Consider the following 24875-nt stretch of genomic DNA (forward strand, 5'->3'; position numbering starts at 1 on the left):
AACGAGTATGCTTTCCTGGCACTAGAGTGGTCCTTTAATCACATACAGGAGGCTCTTGCAGGGTCTAGGAAGCTATTAACATAGCAGGGGATAAAACAATCTTAATTAAACAGAACTTGCAATAAAGAAAGCCTAAATAGGGCTCTCTTTACAGGAAGTGTTTATGAAAGGCTGTGCAAGTCACATGCAGGGAGGTGTGACTAGGGTTTATAAACAAAGGGATTTAACTCCTAAATGGCAGAGGATTGAGCAGTGAGGCTGCAGGGGCATGTTCTATACACCAAAACTGATTCATTAAGCTAAAGTTGTTCAGGTGACTATAGTGTCCCTTTAATGTGTGTAGATAACTGGGTTCTGGTTGACAAATATGATTAACCTGCTTCTATCATTTGGGGCCAAGCTGAGGTTCCGACCTATCATTAAGAACTACTGAATTACAGAAACTAGAGGAAACATAACTGCAATGTCCCAATAACAACAGCATTGCAAGAAAACAAATATAATTAATGTCGATTTTGTAAGCATTCTTACAGAACCTGCCCAATACATAAATGCAGTTTTGTTTCCTCGCTATAAAGTGTCAAGTTCTTTAGTAGGGTTATTCTTAGTATTGGTTGGGTCCTAAAACAAATATAATTCTTGCTTGCTTTGGGCAACACTGGGGCAAAGAGAGAGCACTTATACATATTTTTTTTTGTGATATCAGACCTGCAGTGCCGCTTGTCAAAGCGTGGGTGTGGATTCAGATTTACTGTAGTATTCCTAGAAGTGTGCCTACTCTCACCAGGTTTATTGCAAAATGATCCAAGTGTATATGCCATGTCAAATGTAAATCTATGCACAGTTACAGAACAGACAACCGTACTAGTTTCAAAGCTGTCAAAAACACTAAGACTACAGCTCTTAAGAATGGTCATGTTTAATACTTACGATCCAGGCAGACAAGAATCGTGTCCCTTTCCAACTGGGTTACATGTATAATGTCTGACTGCGGGGTATCTGAGAAGTGCAAGAAAGACTCACCATAAACTTAATATTTAGTTGTGGGATCAAATAACTTAACATTACTCAAACAATTCATAATGCATATATATATTTCTGCTATTTATAGGAATATATTGGACAATGTAAACACTATGTGTCCCCTTTCCTACCAAAGACAGTTAATCAGCTCATTGCTGGTGAAACATCCATTTTAGAGATATTGAGTAATTTCACATGAAATATAACTGCATCACAGTCAATATAAAAGACATTTCAACATCAGTAGAAAAATACAAACCTGTCTCAGTGAACCATGAAGACGTAGAGTTAGGGTTTACCGTCTCAAACCGAACAACTTGGTTGAAATCTGTTCCTTTACTAACACTGACACAGACCAAGGGGTACTCCTGCTCAGGCACAACAAGCATCTCCAACATCATGAGGGGACACGGCAGGGGGAAGTCTATGTGCTGGGGGGCAAAATAAATGCATTTTAAGTAAACCGCAAATATTATTTGGAAAGAGATTGGAGAGAATACAGTAGCAAATAATAGCAAAGCAGGAATATAATGGTACCAATATCTTCACTAGAAATGGGACATACTTCTCTCCATCAGAATTCATTTTATTTTTCAAAACACTTTACCAATATTGTTTTAGGTGCACTTTTGTGACAAATCAGCCACATCAGAGATGATGAATAAAGAAACATTTTTCAATCATTTTCTGAAAAGAAACAATTTGTGCTCTGTTGCTTGTGTGCTAGATCCACGGCCTAGTGTCGCTACCAAAAAATTTGGGCCCCCTGATTTCTTGTTATTCTGATACACCATTGAAATAAACTTGCTCTCTGTACTGAGTTTAGAAGTTTCCCCTGCAATGACGCCCACACCTTTAATCTTCCCCCAAACACCAATTTTCTGAGGAATAATTTTCCTCTTTATTCCTTATCTCCACTTTAAGTTCTTATTCTTCTACTCTCTACTTTCTTTATGTTCTTTTTCGTTCCTTATTATGATTATTCTGTTTTATTACTCCTTCTTATAGTTTTTTTTTTTAAGTAAACCATAGTAATTTCTTTTTTGCATGCCATGCTGCATTCTATTATATATCACTACGAATCCGTAAGCTCAGTATTACTGTAACTGTTGCAATGCATTATTTTAATGTAATAATATTATTGAAAAGTTTCTTATTTGGGCCTTTATGTGCTGTTATATCCATCAGGATGAGGTTATCGATGTGATAATGGATGCTGCACTTTACAATTTAAATGGTTATTATGGCAATGCTACCCACCGAGCCCACTTCAAAGGGTTTTGTGTGCACCCATTCCGGATAAAAAAACCCCCCAAAAAACATATTATATCTTTACAATTTTGCATAGATTCACAATGTGGTAACTGAAACACAGCAATGTTAAACTTACCTTAATTAACATGAACTTCTGCATTTGTTCAACCCACTCTAACAGTATAATGCTGGACTGGAGAGCTCCACACAGGTATTTATGACTTGTGTATGGATTCCTCACTGGATACATGGAAAAGAATGACACATAGCAGGAATTAGAACATTAAACCAGCCATGGAAAATGAAACTTTTCAAACAATATTTACCAAAAAAAACTAAACCTTGTGTGTAAATGTTAGCATACTATGAACAGAATGTACAGATCATACATAGATCTCCATACCAAACCTCACTTTATGTGGTAACAGCTTACAGTTAAAAACAAAGAAATCAATAAAACCCCTTGGCTATAAATTACCGTACATTTCCCCAGCTCCAGAAATCTAAAGAGATAAATAGAAATAAATAAGCCCACATGTACCTAGCATGACATTGCCTTCAGCGCACTATTACTTCATTACAACGCTTTCAAAGTATTTGTACGAAATGGAGTATTGGGGAATCCTCAGGAAGAATGCAGTGCCAGTTGTTGCCTGATCTTACCAGCTATGATAACAGCAGCAGAGTGTGAAAACAGGCAATGGGGAAGATTTATGCGGGTATCACTAACAGAAAGTGTTTCAGACTTCTTAAATGGAGCAATCATCATAGAAACCAAAAGGATGTTCGTGCTACATTTATAAATCTTTCATGATATTTTAGCAATATCGTGACTGTCAACTCTTTACAGACCTCCTGCCCTGATGTGCTAAATATTCTATTCTAACTTATCCTTACCTATACACACATAATCTTGTTACATATGATCAATTTGCTAACAAATGCCATAAACCAGCGGATCATCTGCTAAAGTATTAAACTTTACACCTACTCTAGTTATGTGTAACTTGGAAAAACATGTTAAGACTCTCAATCCATGCTACAGAAAAAAAATATTTTTTTTTTAATAAATACCCATGAAATGTGGCAAGTCAGGTGTATGGCAAAGGGTAAATTGTAAAATGTAAGCTAAAAGAGCCAAGCTGTAACTACAACTAAATGTGAGAATGTCCACCTAAATTCTACAATTTGGCTCTTAATTCACAAGAATTCGTTATTTGAAAGCCTTTAAATGTTAATTCAGAAATAATTGGAAATCTATTCACAAACGGGACAATACATAGGACACAAAGTCATGTGTTTAGACTGGAAGAAAGAAGATTTAGTCTAAGGTTTTATTTACCGTAAGAACAATAAGGATGTGGAATTTTCTGCCTGAAGAAGTGGTTTTTATCAGAGTCTGTACAAATGTTTAAACATCAACTAGATGCATACTTGCAAAAACAGAATATTCAATTATATAAATTTTCAACTGTAGGGTAATATCTTCTCGATCAAAGGATAAATCTAACTGCTATTCTGGGGTCAAGAAGGAATTTCCCCCCCTAGTTTGTTGCAAAATTGGAAATGCTTCAAACTTTTTTTTTGCCTTCTTTTGGATCAAAAGCAAAAAACAAATGTGAGGAAGGCTGAACTTGATGGACGCATCATATGTAACTATGTAATTGCAGGTTATGTGCTTTTCTTTCTAGCAGAATTGCTATTGATGATTTGATTAAAAAGTAATCCATTTTGTCCAATTTGCAAAATGATAAATGCTAACTGGTGGTCAGTATCAGTTGAACCAGACATGAGTAGCTTTTTATCTACAAACATACATTGGCTGTTGGTATAAACTAGGTGTTTAAAATCCCATAAAGTTAATCATAGATATATTAACCAGGAATAAGATTTCCACTCTATTTTCACTATGCATCCCCCCCAACCATTAAAAAACTCCCATCCCATTAAAACATGTTTTCCAGGAAAAGAGATGAATTATAAATCAGAGACAGCTAAAGATGAAAGGTGAAATAAGGGAAAAGGACACATGTCAACAAGAGATGCCTGGCAAGAATGTCAAGCTAAGGAGATTATCGTCATACTGGCTATCCTAGCACCCTAAGTAAAATGAAATATTAATGCATGCAGCAGTGTGCAGCGTAATACATGACTTCAAGGGATCTGTCAAATAAACAGTGTTTTATGGAATATATGTACAGCATAGAAATAATGAACACACTTTTTTCTTGCAGAGCTGTAAACCACAGGTATGTTAGAATGGAAAAAGGAACATCTAGTTACTAATATCAAGAACAAAGGTGTTCTATCCTGTGGACACTTATATAGTACGGACAAAACTGGATGCCCAGTACTTGTGTGACTAGAAGCTGTCAAACCCCTAATCGAGAGATAACACTAGTCCACAAAACTGTTCTAGTCCTTCACCTGGTTACTAATAAGAGTTGAACAAAGAAAACAGCATTTACAAGGTGGAGGGGGGCATCAGTCGGGTGGGATGAAGGGGAAGACACAGCAGAAACGAGAGAGAGCAGTAGAGATCAAGGCAAACCTGTGGAATAGCAGTCAAAAGATTGAACTAAGAGGTCTAAGACTACACAAGCATGTGGGCAAGGGTCTGTGGAATCAATATAACAAACCGGGTAACTGAAAGTGAGGTGCGTGTGTGTAGGGTGGGGTAGAAACCATTTATATAACACAATATGGCAGGATGAAGGTTGCATCTCCCAGCAGTAGCAATTTATTGGCCTTATTTCCTTAAAGGGACATTATAGTTACCAGAACGACGACAGCTTTTTGTATTTGCTGTGGTGAGTAGAATCATTCCCTTCAGGCTTTTTGCAGTAAACACCGTCTTTTCAGAGAAAATGCAGTGTTTACATTAAAGCCTAGAGATACCTCCACTGGTCACTTCTCAGATGGCTGCTAGAGGTGCTTCCTGGGGCAGAGCTGCACACTGTGGAGGCACTGAACTTTCCTCACAGAAATGCATTGATTCAATTCATCTCTACGAGGAGATGCTGATTGGCCAGGGCTGTGTGTGGTTTGTGCTGGATCTGCCACCTTGACAGTCTCATCTAATCCTATGAGAAAGCATTTTGTTGGCCCAGAGGACCACTTATGATGATGTCAGTCAAGCAGGCAGATCAGGGGCAGAGGCAGCAGCTGCAGACTTGAATACAAGTAAGATTTTACTATAAGGTCAGGAATATATGTTTGTGTTCCTGACCCTATAGTGTACCTTTAAGTAACAAATGCCTACAAGTATATGCAGTTATGTCTGCAAGTGAAAGGCATTTATTTCACATGGTAAGATAATAACACTGATGGTTACACTTGATATTGTAATGAGTAATTTTGAACACCATAACATTTTTGCATTATTGGCACTGCAGCTGGGGATAGGGTACTTATCCCATAAACTATTGCTGGACATTTCAGGCCCCCATAGATTAGAATACAAAGCTATAGGATGATTGAGTCTCTTGAGGATTAGAGAGGAGATCTGTCTAAAGCTGATGTCTATGTCTCTAAGCTATGCATCTTTATATTCATAGAATTGTTTTATGTTTTCAACATACATAACGCACTACATAATGCATTTGAACAATAAAAAAGAGGTTTTTACCATACTGTTTCCCTGTATGTAGTGTTGAATACTCAATCTATTTAGTTATCCTCTAATATAGAACTTTATTTGGTCCTAAATAAAGGGCAAAACAAAGCTGAAATGTCGGATATATTCAGACTGCATAGAGATATAGGAGACAGAGTTAAAACTGTAAACGTATTACTTATTTACAGACACAGGTCACGACATTAAGACGCTCTAAAGGCTTAATTAGCCATAGCAGTAATATGGATCTTTGTAAAGAAAGCTTCACTGCGCATAGTACATTTTTCAAGATAAAATATTTAGCAGACAAAAACCACAGCATAATAAGGCAGCATTATTAATACAGCTTTCACCACAAGCCTGTTTACACAGGCAGAGGTCTCTAGTCTGCTGTATAAGCAGTATGTAACTAATGAAGCTGGTGTTCATGGAGGGCAGCCCTTTCCTGTCAAGAGCTTGACCTCAGATCTTCACTTCATTGTAAATCCTGCGGAGACCGGGAGCTGTCAGTTCTATACTATTTAATAGTAGAAATCATTTCATATTAAGAATAAAAGGTATAAGACAACTACAACTTAATACACTGTGTGGTTAAGAAGTGGGAAATAAGGGTGGTAGTTGTTCTTCATAAGATCTCAATAGCAACCTAGCTGAACTGCAAATACTAGGATACAAATAGGACTTTAATGTTATGTGATAGTATATTGGCTATCAGTATCCTAGTATTTGCAGTTTAGCTAGGTTGTGTTAGGACTTTAATGTTATGTGATAGTATATTGGCTATCAGTATCCTAGTATTTGCAGTTTAGCTAGGTTGTGTTAGGACTTTAATGTTATGTGATAGTATATTGGCTATCAGTATCCTAGTATTTGCAGTTTAGCTAGGTTGTGTTAGGACTTAAATGTTATGTGATAGTATATTGGCTCAGTATCCTAGTATTTGCAGTTTAGCTAGGTTGCTAGGTTGTGTTAGGACTTTAATGTTATGTGATAGTATATTGGCTAACACAACCTAGCAACCTAGCTAAACTGCAAATACTAGGATACTGAGCCAATATACTATCACATAACATTTAAGTCCTAACACAACCTAGCTAAACTGCAAATACTAGGATACTGATAGCCAATATACTATCACATAACATTAAAGTCCTAACACAACCTAGCTAAACTGCAAATACTAGGATACTGATAGCCAATATACTATCACATAACATTAAAGTCCTAACACAACCTAGCTAAACTGCAAATACTAGGATACTGATAGCCAATATACTATCACATAACATTAAAGTCCTAACACAACCTAGCAACCTAGCTAAACTGCAAATACTAGGATACTGATAGCCAATATACTATCACATAACATTAAAGTCCTAACACAACCTAGCTAAACTGCAAATACTAGGATACTGATAGCCAATATACTATCACATAACATTAAAGTCCTAACACAACCTAGCTAAACTGCAAATACTAGGATACGGATAGCCAATATACTATCACATAACATTAAAGTCCTAACACAACCTAGCTAAACTGCAAATACTAGGATACTGATAGCCAATATACTATCACATAACATTAAAGTCCTAACACAACCTAGCAACCTAGCTAAACTGCAAATACTAGGATACTGATAGCCAATATACTATCACATAACATTAAAGTCCTAACACAACCTAGCAACCTAGCTAAACTGCAAATACTAGGATACTGATAGCCAATATACGATCACATAACATTAAAGTCCTAACACTGATAATCCCTACATTAGGGATAGACCAATTATCGGTATCGGACGATATTCCGGATTTTGGCAAATATCAGTATCGGCTACTATTGATACCGATATTGCCAATAATGTGAGAGACGGCAGTGGCTCAGCACATGCAGGGTCGGCTGCCTTAGGGCGCAACAATAGAGTGACCGTCAGGAAGAAAGCACACAGCACTCCCCCTTACTAGTCACTCAGTGTAGCAAGCCGAGCAGAGCGCGGTACAGGAGCTTTAATTTCCTGTACACGGCCGGACTGACAGGAAGTACTCACTGAGAGAGCACTTCCTGTCTGTCTGGCCGGGTGCAGGAAACTGAAGCTCCTGTACCGTGGTCCGCTCTGCCTGGCCACGCAACAAAAGAGGTAATGAGGCACACCAGGGAGGGTAGAGGACCACACTAAAGGACAGGGAGGGAGATAAACACTAAAGGGGAAATGGAGAGAACCACTAAAGGACAGGAAAGGGATGGGAGGAGAGAGGAACATTAACGGACAGGGAGGAGAGGGGAGAGGAACACTAAGGGGCAGGGATGGGAGAGGTACACTAAGGGACAGGGATGGGAGAGGTACACTAAGGGACAGGGATAGGAGAGGTACACTAAGGGACAGGGATGGGAGATGTACACTAAGGGACAGGGAGGAGAGGGGAGAGGAACACTAAGGGACATGGATGGGAGATGAACACTAAGGGACAGGGATGGGAGAGGTACACTAAGGGACAGGGATGGGAGAGGAACACTAAGGGACAGGGAGGAGAGGGGAGAGGAACACTAAGGACCGGGGATGGGAGATGTACACTGAGGGACAGGGAGGGGATGGGAGGAAAGAGGAACACTAATGGACAGGGAAGGCAGGGTAGGGGAGGGGTACACTAAGGTGTAGCTTTTGCAAGCTATTTTTTGATATACTCCAATATATTTTTCAATAGGGGTTATATTTACTAGAGTACTTTTTTAATTTTTTATTTGGGCAGTAGAGTGTACTTTAAACCCAGGTCTTCCTGCTGTAACCCAGATTTACAATAATAACGAATACATTTTAACATCAAGTGAACCTACACTGCAAGAGACAGATGCAATCATATACTCTATTAATTACACTACTTGGAGACAGGTTTGTAGCCCACTACTGCTTTATTACATTAAATGACACCGGGTATTCTCATATAACAGCTGGAAAGACACATGATGCACAACACTGATCTGCCTGTAATGTCAATAGATTGAGAGCAACTGGTTGCTTCCTCCTATCTACAGCATCAGGTAATGCATTTGTTTAGCTGCTGGTTGTCTCCCCCAGCTCTACGATGTAGCATCAATCCATGTGTTCATTGCGACATATGGATTAAGAGTTCTTCTTTATATTATAAAAAAACAAAAACTACATAATGACATCTTGCCAATTTTGAGAATGCTTTTTGTTATATATTATTCTTCATATCTAACCACAAATGTGTTCCATTTCAAGCAATTATTTAGAATTATATGTGGATATATACGAGTGAAGCATGCATAACGGGAAAATAACGACCATGACGGATTGGATACACCATAATGAAAGGTGAGAAGATATCACAAAGTCTCTGCAGTCCCTCTCCCTGAGTATCAGTAAGAGGAAATAAAGCAAATTAATGACAGCAGCAGCCCTATACCCACTAATCTTACTTACTATAAGACATGCATTTTACAGTGCATCCTAGAAATGAATGACCTACAGTGTTCGTCACCAATAGCAGTGTAATGTCATCCAGTGAATGGGATTTGCTCAATGAAATAATATGTACAACTATCTACATTATTAAGGTACCTGAGAAACTAGCTCATAAGTATTACAATGCAATAAAAGGAAAAGAAAGTACTTTTCTTCTCCACTAGGTGACACTGTTGGTTAGACATAAAAGGACTCACGGCATGAAGAATGTATAAAAATACATACGTTTTCACAAGTATTTAATAGATAGTATTGTTATAATGGACAGTTCAATTGGATATCTAAATATATTTAAATAAGAACCATTTCCTTTCCTGCCCCCCGAGCAAGGACAGAAGAAAAAAAAAAACAGAACTTCAGAAGTTTATAAAGTTTGGGGATGTCCTGCCAGACCGGATACTCTTGGTGGGTATGTCATTGCAATTACTATTTAAAACAGCGCACACATAAAAATACATTTTAACATTACATAAGGCTACTTAAAATCAACTATATCAGTGAACACATATCTAAATCCCCTTATTTGTTTGCTGAGATAGGTGATTTGTAGCCTTATGAAATTAAAAAATGTATTATGTGTGCGCTGTTCCTTAATCTGTATTATATATGCATGTTTGTGTCTTTACTACCTTACCATAATGCACCATTTTGCGTATATTCTTCCAACTATCACTACGCGTTTCAAATAATGCCAAATAAATGTGTTTTACAAGTGCCCACTGTGTTAAACAGTCAGGTGTTATTTCAGTGCTGTTACAACTATGCTGTTTAAAAATTCTGTGACTAGGGCCATGGTTAGACTTACAGAAGCACAAGCTTAAAGGAACACTATAGCATTAGAAATACAAATGTGTATTCCTACGCTATAAACCCCATGTCACCTAAACGGTGACTAGGGCCCCGTTCCGCGGTGAATAAATAGTTAATAATTTATTTGCTTACCTTTATCCAGCGCCGGGCTCCCTCGGCACTGGTGACCTCTCCTCCATCTACGTCAGCTTCCAAGTGAAGTTTAATGCGCATGCGTGGCCAGAGGCACGCGCGCTTTCAAACCCGCCCATTGGAAAGCATTACTCAATGTGGATCTTTGACGCTGGAGGTCCATGAGGACCTACAGCGTCAAACAAGTGCGATTTACTCAGTGTAAATCACGGATGCGCCTCTAGTGGCATGTCAGGGAGACAGCCACTAGAGGCTGGATTAACCCTGCAGTGTAAACATAGCATAACTGCTACATTTTCAGCTGCAGGGTTAAAACTAGGGGGACCTTCATTGAGCTGAAGTGGTCTGGGTGCCTTTAGTGGTCCTTTAAGGGGGTACATGTCTTCCAGATCCTCTGGATCCTTTAGTCAGGCAAACCTCTTTTCAGTACAAGAATGTTGCTATACTAATCTCTTGAATTTTTTAATTTAACAAATTAATGTTAAATATTAACTCTGAAACAGCCCAGAATTTCTGTGGCTGTCCAACCACAGAATTCCCAAAGCAACTCATTGAAATGTTTTTGCAAGGTAGGTGCTCAGAGCAATTGCTGACTCTTGAGTTTAGCTCCACTGAGCTAACCAAACCAGGAAGTAACAGGACCGGTTGTCTAATTGACAACCACATGGGTATAACAATGTTAATTTACAAAAGTGCCAATTTCAATTGAAATGTGCACTTTTTGCAAAAATAAAATTAAAAATGAGGAAACACTCTTTTATTACAATATTTGGGGGGAGACCCAACATTAATAGCATCTGTTGGTGATTGGTGAGCCCATCAAGTGGTTTCGAAAGGAGGAATACTTAGGGGTCTAGGGTAATTGACTGGTGGAACATCCTGGACAGGAGAGTTCGTACCTCCTCTAAAAAAAGAAGACACTTTGGGACAAATTCACCACATGTACTACAAAGTTCCCTTATGTCCATAGTGGCGCAATCATACAACTGTGGCTGTACTGCCAATCCTGAAATGCTGTACAGGAGTTTTATACCAATGTGTTAGGATTTTAAACATTTGTTTCAGCAACTGCAGACAGATGTCCTGCCATTCTCCACTCTCCAAAGGGCGCCCATATATCTCTCCCAGTATTTCATATACAATTGTGTACTACAATCTGCGCCCAGTGATATGTACCCACTTCCCTTTCTTTATTCTGTAATCCCTGCTTTCGCTAAACCAAATATTGAAAAACTATAAATAAAGAATTTATATACAATCGCACGCAGTGAAGCTCAAAGCACAGAGTATAAAGTTGAAATTAGACGTTTTAAAGGTACTGACAGTTTCATTTTTCTGGTGAACAAGTGCCATCAAAGAGCAGAAATTGTCCCAGGTATTTAAAACTCATTCTGGCCACATGAGACCATCCAGAAACCCATCCAGAAATTGCATATCAACCAATATAAGCAATGGCAGCAGTCTCAGATTTATATTTTGGCTTACATAGCCCTGAAAGGTATCTATTCCAAATAAGCTAAAGAGCATATATATATATATACACACGCATATCCCTTGTCCAATGTACCTTGAAATATAGTCTTCCCTGTAGTTGCTATTAGCCATCATATGAGCAAACAAATTAGACCGGGCATTTTGATAGGCTGATCTTTTGAGAAGTGTTAATCTGATTCACCTGTGGTAGTGCTTTCCTCCACAGTGACACAAACTGTCTAGAAAGCAATTGTTTTTTTAGTTATTCTCCTCCCCCCTTCCCTTGTTGTTTTCCCAGAAGGGCACTGTCCCATAGTTCCAGAAACCCCTTTTGTCTGCTGAACTAAGTTATTTTTACTATGCCATTGTTGACTTATTGTACAAAGGTAAAACAGAAGGGAAGGTAATCCGTTTATGTCAGGGTTTCCCAATCAATTTTTTCTGTGGAACCCTTTGACATGCTATAGCAACACTGTGGAGCACCCCCCGCCCCCAAAAATGTGTGCCATAGAGTAGCGCAGCGCAGAGTAGCGGAAAACTTTCGATGAGTGGAGTGTAATGTTCTCTTTTGCTGGCAAATTCTTTTTATATCTGGTTTAATTGTTGACAATTGTATTCGCATGTCTGCAGTTGCGTCAAGTCGATTTCGATACTTTGCTTTTGTTGCAGAGTAAAGCGAGAAACCAGTTTCACATAAGTATGTGCTGGCGAATGGCAACAGAGCTTGGACAATTCTGGGGTGTAAATCACCCAAAAAAACAATAAGAGAAACTTCTTTACATTTTTGGGTTGGCTGTCAGAAGTTATATCGATGAGATTCTCAAAATCTACATCAGAAAAATTGGCTGGCTTGTCTTTTATGAATGGATTTTGAACCCAGTCATTATTGTTTTCCTTTAAAAATGGAAAACACTGATTAACCCCTTCAGGACGGAGTCAATAGTGCACGTTCTGATCAAAACAAAACAAAAACTGGAATTTGCGCTATATGTCTGTTCAACCGTAATTCACCGCTGTCACATTAAGTGCACCCACACTTATTATATATCATTTTGTTCAGGGGAAACAGGGCTTTAATTTATCATTAACTATTCATATATGGAACATAATTTATTATGAATAAAATAAAAAAAAATGTGAGAAAATAAGATTTTTTTCTTAAATTTATATTTCCGTCTGACATTTTAGCTGTGAATGTCATAATACTGTTAGGTTTTACTGTACAAAATGCACATATTTGTAATCAGCGATGTCTCACGAGTACAACATTACCCCCCATTAACAGATTTTATGGTGTTTTGGAAAGTTAACATGTACTTATATTAGTATTAAAATACACTTTGTATGACGTTACATATATATAATATGTATATATATATTATATATATAATATATATACCGTATATACTCGAGTATAAGTCGAATTTTGCGGCACATTTTTTGTGCTGAAAAACCCAAACTCGACTTATACTCTAGTCAATGTCTGTATTATGGCAACTTACATTGCCATAATACAGACAAGGACCGCCGGGCTCATTACAAGCCCGGCGGTCCTGTTGGGGGCAGGCAGGAAGTGTTTACTTACCTTTCCTGAAGCTCCTGTCAAGCTCCCTACTCCTCCGCGCCAGTCTGGTCAGCTCCCTGCTCCTCCAGTGTAAGTCTCGCGAGAGCCGTGATACTTACAGTGGGACTTGACAGGGGAGCTGACCGGACGGGTGCGGAGGAGAAGGGAGATGACAGGAGCTGCAGGAAAGGTAAGTTACAGCTTCCTGCCAGCCCCCCTCCTACACAGCCCATCCACTGGACCACCAGGGAATGAGAGACCCCCTCCCTGGCCATTTATCAAGCAGGGAGGAGGGGAGAATAAAAATAAATAAAAATTTAAATAAAATAAAATTTTAATAATATTAAAATAATAATAAAATAAAAAAATAATAATAAAATTAAAAAAATAATAATAATATAACAAAAAATATTAAAATAATAATAATTATAAATAATAATAAAAATGCCCCCCCCCCACCAAGGCTCTGCATCACATACACAAACACACACTGAATCTCACACACACACACTGCATTCATACACACACACAGACACACTGCATTCATACACACACACAGACACACTGCATTCATACACACACACAGACACACTGCATTCATACACACACACTGCATTCATACACACACACTGCATTCATTATATACACACACTGTAAATAAATATTCCTTTAATATAATTTTTTGGGGATATAATTTTATTTAGAAATTTACCAGTAGCTGCTGCATTTCCCACCCTAGTCTTATACTCGAGTCAATAAGTTTTCTCATTTTTTGGGGGGTAAAATTAGGGGTCTCGACTTATATTCGGGTTGACTTATACTCGAGTATATACGGTACATATATTATATATATATATATATATATATATATATATATATATTTTTTTTATTTATTTTAATTTTATAATTCTTTATTTTTGTAGTGCATGTTATAACAAAAGAGCTTGCACAGCCACGACAGCATGGGCAAGTACAATAATGACAGTAGAGAAAGACATCATCATGGCAGTTGTAAAACAGCACAAATTTTTTTAAGTAAATGAGATCTATATGTTAACAGTGTATGTTCTCGTTTAGTTTAAGTGTGTTAGTAAAATTAATATAACAGGCTAGTTCCACATGTCTAGGCAGGAAATCACGTTTACTATGAATTAAAGAGGCTAGCTAGGCATGTGGGTAAAGTCTCAGTAAAGTGTCGCTATACGCAGTATTGTTGCATGAGTGAGGAGTCACAGATCTGGGTCACTGTCATAGGTCTGCAGTACGAAGGAGAATAACTAAATGCTAAACACAAATCTAGCTAAGTATAAGATGACAGTGGGTTACATGTAAGGTTAGCGTGGAGCTCCTCTAATAAGTATTAAACAGTAGCTTGAACTAAATAATACGTTTTAAACAGTAGCTTGAACTAAATAATATGTTTTAAACAGTAGTTGAACCAGGTGGGTGGATATATATATATCAGGAGAGAAACTATCTGGTGAGACCGTTCTATAGTCTAACACGTTTTTCTGCTCGACACATTTTAAACTGCAGTATGTTATGTTAAGTACATGTGTCTGCACAATTGGGTTACGCTTGGGAGAAATCATGCTGAGTGTCTACTTTAGTTAGAGAGGTAAACTATTCTAGGCACATAGCTGTGGGAATGCGATATAGACTGCCCACGAGGTAAAAAAGATTCAATGTGGGGAACTATCAGGTACAACCAAGGTCCTCCAAAGATGTAGTTGTCCAGGTTTAGACATACAAGCGTTGGAGGAGCTTTGCATAGTAGGAGACCTATCAAGAGTTCCCACATTGTGTGCCCAGGCACGGACCATGAGGGGCATGACAGGTCAGTCTCTGGAGGGTCAGCCGATGCCTAGTCTGGGAGTAGCGGGTACCTGCCTGTAGGTTCCAATGGTGAGTCTCCCCAATTGCCCCTCTGTACCCTGTGCTTGCTTGGATGCATCCCTCGGGTAGGGGATTAGGTTCTTGCCGGTTCCCATAAGTCGCTGCACTTTGATTGCATGAGCGGGTGATGGTTGCTTTGTCTTGTGCGGGCTATTAGCCGCTGGTGATTGTCTCCGCTTGTGTGTCCCTGCCGACGGGAGAGGGCGTCGTTTTCGGCACCATGTTTTGGCGCGCTTAATCTTGGTGGGCGAGCCGGTCGGACAGAAGTGCTGAGGTGGTGTCTTAGGCGATTTCGTGACCAGAGCATGGGTAGTCCTCAGTCGGTCATATAGTTTCTCCCAGAATGCTGCAAATGTGGCCTCTAGCCGCACCAGGATGTCTGTCTCCTGTGTGGTCTTGAGTAGCCTGCTTGTGTTCTCCGCCATATTGGAGTAGGCTCGCCTCTGTTGGGGCTGCTGCCCCAGCCTCCAGGGGGGCCCACCTGGGCCCGGGATGACCCCCACCGGTTCATAGGGGGGGGGGAACGAGGGCCCTCTGTCAGGATTAAAGCCTTTGTAGGCGGCAGGGGAGCGGCCGTCTCCCCCGCGCCGATCATGCTGGTAGGCCTCGAGGAGCATTTATTTTATTTTTAAACATGTTTAATTGTTTTTTTTTTTACACCTCCTACCAGCAGGGGGACTGTGACATTTTAGACAGTCCCCCTGCTGGCAGATCCACAGCTAGCTACAGGGGGCCATGTGATTGCTCTCAAAGAGCGTTCACATGGCCCCCTATAGTTGGCTGTGGATCACATGGCCCCCGGGGGCCTCATTTGCCGGGGGAGGGCTGCCTGGGCAGTCAGGCAGCCCCCCAGAAGAGGATCGCGGCGGAGGTAAGTAATTTGGACCTCCAGGGGCTGCAAGCCGTTATGGCGTTCAATGCCGCCGCAATGGCTTTAAAGCCCTTTAAATGCGGGACGGCATAGAACGCCGTAACGGCGTTAAGGGGTTAATAGATGTGATTAAGTGGCAAAGATGATCTCTAATTTCATTGCGAATTTCATCTTCAAGTTCAATTTCTGATTCATCAAGAAAATCCTTAAGTGTTGGCTAAAAGTTCAAATAATTTTTCTCAACAGATGTGGTCCAAAACTGCAGCCTAAGAGAGAGTTTTTATATTATATATATATTATATTATATATAGAGATATTTTATCTCTAGCATTAAAAATATTAGTGTTTTTTCCTTGGAGTGATAAACATACGTCATTTAATTTTGTGAATATGTCTGCAAGATATGCTACTTTGGATAACCACAGAGTGATTGTTAATCGATCAGATAATCCAAATTTATGATCCTGGAAATATGCAAACTACTCTTGACACAATTTAAACATTCTAACAAGGACTTCACCTCGTGATAGCCAACGGACTTTTGAATGCAAAAGCAGAGCAAAGTGGTGACTAACCGTATCTTCACATATAATTTTAAATAGTCGTGACTGCAATGGATGACTTTTTATAAAATTAATAATCTGGACCGATTCGTCTAGCACAGTTTTAAGAGAGATTGAAATATTTTTAGCTACCAGTGCATGTCTGTGACGAACATAGTGAAAACTGATGCTGTTATTTGCTACATTTCTTATTCGTGTCACAGCGCCTGCCACTTTCCCAATTGCTATGGGCACCATCACTGCACACATCTACACATATGTCCCAATTTATACTGTGTGTGTTCATGAACTTCTGAATACAGTTAAAGATGTTCTCACCAGTGGTTTGAGTTTTTAAAGTTTCACACATCTGTTTGTCAAAATTATATCTAACAAAAAACAACAAAATTGAAAGTACTGAAACATCTGTGGGTGCAGTAAGTACCCATCACATTGATGCAGTTGAGAAATTAGTTCAGTATGGATGCCATCAGCAAGATCATGAATATGGTGCAAAACTGCGTTGTTGGAAAGTGGCACAGCTTAAATTTTTTTTACTCAACTTCTCACTTAAAATACATGATACTATTTCTTTTTCACATTGTTTTATTAGTGATTCCCCAATTGTGTGTGCTTCACCGGCAAGTGCTATGCGGTAACTCACTCTGTAAGAAGCCTCTATGGCTTTTTCATTAACATTTTGAAATTTTTTGCTCATAAATTGTATACTCTTCTGATACTCCTTTAGCTTTCGCTTAAAAAAAGTCAATGTCTTTAACTTTGCACTCTGCGTGGTTTTGCTCAAAATGACGATCTCTGCTGCTTACGATCTTCTGGGAACAACAGGTAGCGGCGTCCATCTTGGATGTGTCAAATTGCCGCGGAACCCCAATTTTGTTCTTGCGGAACCAAAGGGTTTCCACGGAACACCAATGGTTCTGCTGAACACCAATTGGGAAATGCTGGGTTATGTTTTTGTATAATAGCTATTGTGCAATACGTCTTGGTGTCAGGCAGGTAATTCAGTTATGGAGTCTTAACCTACTTCTGTCCTAGACACCAAGATGCCGGTGGAGTGACTTGTACTATTTTGTATGAGGACCCCCCTTTTTAATTAATTATTCATATGTATATGTGTGTGCTGTGGTTTAATAAAGTTAGTTCTACTTCACCCTTCACTAAATCTCGGCTAGTGTTTGGGTGAGACTGCTATACGGCTATATCACTGTATCCTCATCCAGGGTGGAAAACTTACAGAAAATCTCCAGTCAAGCTATGGCGACTTGGGCAGAAGCGTTCCAGGTATTCCCCTGTAGCTGCTAGGGAGCAAACTTGGCAGAGATACCCAGCCAGGGTACAAGGAGCTCCGTCACACAAGTGCATGTGATATTTATAAGCTGTTAAAGTTAACAAAAAATAAACAAACATACAAAAAAACTGAACAAATACAAGTAGGATAGATACAAGCATATACTCTATTTCTGGCACTTTGAGACATATTTGTAGACCACTACTGCTAACAGAGTATATACTTGCATCTGTTCATCTCTCAGATAAAAGAGAGTACTTTTACTCTCAATTATCTGAAGTGTATATGCCGAACTCCTAGTCCTACTACAAATGTATGCTCTGTAGGATGAGATCAGCTGAGAATAAAGACCGCATGTTACCTACTGCTAGCCGAGAGCTTTAACAAATAAAAAATATATAGATATAACAAATGTGCAAACGAAAGATATTTATTGAAGTTATATTTTCCTAAGTACCATAATACAAAATGCTAAAAAGCAGAAAACAGTTCGCACTTGCTCAGCTAGATTACTCACAAACTGAGAAAGTAGTACATTCTATATATTTACAGCCTATACCAAGCACATGTTCACACGAGACACATACATTCATATAAAACAATACAGAAATCAAACTTACCAACACAGCACTTTTGACACCATTTGGTATCGGGAATTTTCGCAGAAACAGCAAACTTCCTGTGAATGAGTAATAAAACAGAATTGGGAAGCCAATTGTGAACAGTCATCTAAGAGCTACTGAGCTGTACTGTACATCAACTTTAATAACTATACTGTATTTTACCTGAAAATCAATGCTTTCGCTGACAAGCGAATAAATCTAATTCTGCAGCAGAAGACTAATTTATGCACCAGAAGCCACTGTCCCATGCACACCTATAGAAGCAACTGCTGCAGAGCAATGTTAAAGGGTCTCTCTCATATGATGCAAATGATGCATACTGCACCACCACAGAGACTGCTGTGGGCAAAATAAATATTGATTTATACATTTGAAAGCAGTTTCCATAGATTTGGAATTGTACAATTGTTAGTACATTAAGACAGCACACTATAATCTGTTATGGAATCCTTTTAAACATACAAATTGTACATTTACCTATGTGAGCCTATATACCTGGGTACCAGCTTTAGGATAATACTTGACATTATGATCTTGGTAAATCTGATCATTGACCTTTTGACTGGAGTTTCACTAACTGAAGGCAATGATATTCAATGTATCTCTATGGCGAGCATGACATCACGGTATGTTACAAAATGAGAGATGAGAAGTACGATTTCTTGCCTTCTTACCGAGAGGGCTTGGAGACGTGGCTTGAAACCACACTTTCAAACCCTTCTAATTAGTGAAGTAAGGTTTTTTTGGGGTAGGATGGAAGAGATGGGGAGGGGCAGTATTGCAGGCACTATAAATGTCAGTAAGATGCAGTTGTTAAAGTGCCTGCAGACTGCAGTGTCATACATTGCAGAAGTCATAAAACGTATACCGGTATATAAAAATAATAACTCAATTTTATCATGATGTTGAGTTCAAAAGGATGATACTGTGGGATTAATGCGGAAACAAAACGGAGCCTTGCTACAGACAGCCAATAACATTAATGATTCTAGTTTCATATGCACATTTTAGAGTATGTCTGTGTGCAGGCTCAAGGTATTTAATGGACTTTAGAGTTATTGTGCACATGTATTTATGTTATGTTATTGACTTTGCTAAGTTACAATTTAGCTATAGTGCATATTGGTTCTTTAAATTAATTGACTAACAATGAATTACTGAATGTTTGTAAATGATATTAAAGGGACACTATAGTCACCAGAACAACTACAGTTTAATGTAGTTGTTCTGGTGAGTATAATAGCTCCCTTCAGGCTTTTTTTCATGTAAACACTGCCTTTTTAGAGAAAAGGCAGTGTTTACATTGCCCCTAGGGACACCTCCAAGTGGGCACTCCTTAGATGGCCACTGGATGAGCTTCCTGGCTCAGGGCTGCACAGTAAGCAGCCCTGCCGTTCAGCGTCCCTACGCTCTGCATGGAGATTCAATGCATCTCTATGAGGAGGTCCTGATTGGCCAGAACGGCATTTGGACTCGTGCCGATTTTAGCCAATCCAATGCTTTCCCATATTGACTAAAAATCGCCCATTTTGATGATGTCTCAAAGGGGGCGGCGCTGGAAATAAGATGAGTTTTAAACTTTTATAGGAGGGCTAAGGAGAGAGCAAGCCACCTAAATGGTGGGTTAAACACTATAGGGACCCTATAGTGATCCTTTAAGATACGGGAGGAGATGGCAGTTTTTGTTCTGCTCATACTTAAACACTTAGACATTTTTTGGATCATTGGTTATTTGTTAGAAACGCCCTTTCAAGTCCTGTAGGTGTTGAATTTGCTAAGTGTCTAATGCATCACTGGCAGGATTGTGATTGACAACATTTAATGGCAACTTAAGGTAAGGTACAGAGCCCTAATCATTCTGACATAAAAAAAAGCTCACTGGCAGTGGTTGAGCCACAAGGTTTAAATATTGGATATTGTACTGTAGTTCACCTACATGCAATGGTTTGTCACTGTGTTTGTAAAAATATTAAAAAGAAATCTGCTGCAGTTGCATTGAAGAGCAAAAAATGCACAATCCCACCTAAACTGAATATTTGCGTCACAAAAACAATAATATTGCACCACCAGAATCAACCGGTAACTCGTAAATGGTAAATTCCCTCTGTGATAGGGATTAATATTGACATATTTTTCATTGGGGCAGCAGCATAATATTTTGTGCACAAATCCGTGTAATATAAAATAAGATTAGATTATTAACTTTTTTTTTTAAGATTAGATTACTAAACAAATTTTGTTTCAAATATGAAATACTAGATATAAATAAAAAGGTAGAGAGTGAATATATTAGAAGTAGACTTCACAGCCTAACACTCTGCAAGTCTATCGTCTATTTTTCTGCTCCTTTGTCTCTAGAAATTACAATTAATGGAATCAGCCTTTGAAAATAAAATGACCAGCAACCATATTACAATAACCTTAAGGAAGCTTTCAAAAATTACCTTCGATAACCCTTGGAACTTCAAACAAATTAGATTTCTTTAAAAAGAAATATTTCTGAATTGCTCAGAATCAATTTCTTGGTAACATGTCCATCATAGCATGAGATTTCGTGGACAGATTTATTAAAGAAGAAAAACATTCGGGTGACAGGCTTGTTCACTGCCTCGCAAACTGTCATTTTATCAAGTAACACAGCTTTCGGTTATCTTTTGCACTCTTTTCCCACAAATGTCTTGTCACTGCCAACTACAGGAAGCTTTAAGGCATTTCAAAATAGTCTGGCAAAATAAAATAATTTAAATAAAACCTCACAAAAAGAAATCATCCTTCTGTTTAAGGCACACTACGGATTTGCAAAAAAAACCCCAAAAAACCCAACCAACTAAACAATCTTATTTACATCTTTCATCTTGTTTACATGGTGTGTTCAATAAAAACATGGCAACATTTCATTCGTGTTATTAGTTTAAGCAGACTGATTGTCTATTGTTGTGACTTAGATGATGATCAGATCACATTTTATGACAATTTGTGCAGAAATCCATATCATTCCAAAGGGTTCATATACTTTTTCTTGCAACTGTATGTAAATGGGGCTAACCTATATTTTCCAATGATATATCAGACAAATACCATATGTCCTATCTATGGTCTCAAAATGAAACAAGCAACAAACTGCCTTTATTTCCATATTTGGAAACCACACGACAGACAAAGGTTTTGATAAAAGTACATACTAAGGGTAGAAAATGATGGAATTTAACATTTCCTTACCCTACAATGAGATCATGTTATCCTGGGTTAACAATGTGGCCAGCCTGTGATTAAATCAAAGGCAGTGATCATCATTTGTGGTTAATATATCCTGAAGCTAGGTGCTACAGAAAAATCACAAAGTCGTGGTGACAAAGACATCACTTGAATTTCATTAGAGAATTATTTTAGATTAGCTGGTTTTGGACATCTACTTTATGATAGAGCTGCCATTATATCACAATGTATTCTTAGGCTGACTGTTAGAATCAAAGGTTTCTGATTGGCTGTCACCTCCCGCCCATAACAACAAGTGAATCAAATTGTGCAAACAGAATTAGTAACGTAGACCAGGTACTGATATATAAAAAAAACAAACAAACAAAAAAAAAACGAAATAAGCTAAAATATATTTTAAACCACATTATCTTCTTGTTATATATACAATACACATTTTTTTTAAACTTTCACTATTTGTTGGGCTATTTCTATTATTAGCCATCGCTAACCTATTACCTCTCTTTAATGAGAAATAACAATGACAGCAACTTCTCAGTAAAACCTGGTTTTGTGACGATGTCCTTATCAGGTTGTAACACAAGCATACACCTAAAGGTGTATAAACAATAACTGAGCATTTTCCACTAAAAGCTGCTGATCACACATGTAATTGTACACCTACCTGGGCAGTATCCGGTCAGGAAGTTTGTGAGCTGGTATAGCGACAGGCAATTTCTGCATTTGTCTTGCATAATCAAACAGACCTGGGAGATTGTGTGAATAGAGCTGTGAAGCTTTACCTACAGGAGAGGGAAACAACCGATTTATGTTAATTATCAGCACTGCCTATATGACTGCCATCTATAGTATTAAAAAAAATAAAATTTAAAAAAATATATATAGACTATCATCCCATATATCTATTAAAATAGTGTAGCAAAGCACTTCTATTTATTTACCGGAAATAGAGAGCAGGCAGTTATTCATCACATATAGCCAGGTACATCTTCTAGGGAAAAGCTGAGGAAATACAAAAGATGGCTGTTTAGATCACACCAGCAGGCAAGTCTCAGTTAAAGATCTATACTAGCAATAAGCATTATAATTTAAGAGCTGTATAAAGAGCCACATTAACAATATAGAGTAACAGTGACTCATCTATATGGGAAAAAAATAAAATAAAATAAAAAATGAAATAAAAATACTCCCCCTTCCAAAAAAATTAAAAAATATTTCAATTCACATGATGCAATGCCTTAGCAGCTATTCTGTTTATATTTTTTGGATTTTAGATTGCATGTGATGTTGACAATGACGTCAAAATTCTGAATCTGAACAGTAAGGAAATTTGTTAATACAGTTATTATGGGGCTGATGTGTTTTTATACATCTAAAGAGAGCAGTTAAACTTGGAAGGATCCCTCTGATGTGCACATTGCTACTTTCAATAAGAGCACCAATATAGAAACAGGGCAGCATAAAGCCTGCTAACAACCAGCCCACTAAGAGAAAGTAAAGTGCTTTCAGCCTGGCTGCATCTTTACTATCACAATGTTTCTAATCTACAATTCAGCATGTTCGAGACCCCGTGTAACTAGACCTAGACTGTAGTACAGTATTGTCTGGCTTATCATTTTCCTGTGAACATACCCTTCTTACACTGTAGTTTAAATTGAACTGTTGAATGACTTGTGAAGCAATACATGCAACACACAATACATCTGACAAATTGACAAATATACTTGCTTTTCTCAAAATGAACCCAAGGTGAGCATACCTGTTCCATTGAGGTTTCGTGCAGTTCATTAAGATTTAAGGTGTAAATACCTTCTTCGGCTCCAAATATTAGGTACTGATCTAAAAATAATATACACACAATTATTATATTTTAGGGGCTATTTTTTCTGTGATTCACTTAGTGTGCACACAATTGATATCTATACTCAGAGACTAATTCACAATTAACAAACAGCAGCGTTTTAATTGCACACTTGATTGTTTACATTGACTTGAATTAGTTAACAGAAAAAGATCAATTGGCAATTTAGAGATAAAATGAGCAATTAAACGGTTTCCACCTGTTTCATGCGAAAGAAGGAGATAAAGAGAACAGTCCAATCTCATTACTGTCTAGGTTTAAAGAGAAACTATAGTCACCAAAACTACGTTGTCATTTAGAAGTTAAATCACTTTTGTTTGTGTTTATGCAGTCCTATCAACGCCTCTCCTGGCTGTGACTGACACAGCCTGCATGAAAACAAAAAGGTTTCATTTTCAATCAGATGTTACTTACTTTAAAAGTGTTTATCTCCTGCTCTGTAAATTGAACTTTAATCACATGCAAGCAAGCTATTAACAGAGCAGGAGATAAGAAATTCCAAATTAAACAGAATGTGCAATAAAGGAAGTGTAAAGCAGTAAGACTGCAGGAGCATGATCTGTACACCAAAACTGCTTCATTAAGCTAAAGTTGCTTTGGTTACTATAGTGTCCTTTTAACATTACAATTGTGCCATTCAAGGCTATACAGTAAATTTGTGGCATCATTAATACTGAATAATAATCTCACCGAAGTACCATGTACCCTTCTTTTTAACCTTGAGCTGAAAACATTCTGCAGGAACAATGCACTGTTAACCTGCCACTAGAGGCGCTTCCGTAAAATAGTGGAGATAAACTCCCCTAGCACAGAGAGACCATCTGATTGGCACAACATGGCATTTTGCCACAAACGCGCACCAGCCTCCCAATACTTTCCTATAGGAAAGCACTTGATTGGCTGAGATCATTAATCTTGATGATCTCAGCCATAGAAGCGGAAGCAGCAGCAGACAGAGAATAGAAGTATGGGAAACAAGATAAGTTAACTTTAAACATGACTGATAAAAATACAATCAGGGTTATTCAATTTGAACTGTGAATTACAGGTAATTCAAAATGTTATTTTAAGTCAAAATCAAAATAGCCAAAGTGAAAACATACCTGACTTTAAGAATTGTTCTAAATTTTTGTGCTCTAGAAACTGAAATTCAAATTCACTTTTAAATCTCAACAATTTGCACATTTCTGGCCATGTA

General features: G+C 38.1%; 1 protein-coding gene across 3 annotated transcripts in view; it reads right to left on the reverse strand.

The window, feature by feature from the left end:
* Positions 1 to 24875, reverse strand: part of MAP4K3 (mitogen-activated protein kinase kinase kinase kinase 3) — a 255671-nt gene that overhangs the window by 10873 nt on the left and 219923 nt on the right. For all 3 annotated transcript variants that reach the window (XM_063443637.1, XM_063443636.1, XM_063443635.1), the window contains 7 exons: positions 23576 to 23655; positions 22758 to 22818; positions 22481 to 22598; positions 18598 to 18656; positions 2414 to 2517; positions 1283 to 1454; positions 931 to 999 (listed from right to left, as the gene is read on the reverse strand). In XM_063443637.1, coding sequence (XP_063299707.1) covers positions 931 to 999; positions 1283 to 1454; positions 2414 to 2517; positions 18598 to 18656; positions 22481 to 22598; positions 22758 to 22818; positions 23576 to 23655 — 663 coding nt within the window. The remainder of the gene's footprint in view (positions 1 to 930; positions 1000 to 1282; positions 1455 to 2413; positions 2518 to 18597; positions 18657 to 22480; positions 22599 to 22757; positions 22819 to 23575; positions 23656 to 24875) is intronic.

Source organism: Pelobates fuscus, chromosome 2 (assembly GCF_036172605.1).
Source record: "Pelobates fuscus isolate aPelFus1 chromosome 2, aPelFus1.pri, whole genome shotgun sequence".
In the NCBI taxonomy this organism is placed as follows: domain Eukaryota; kingdom Metazoa; phylum Chordata; class Amphibia; order Anura; family Pelobatidae; genus Pelobates; species Pelobates fuscus.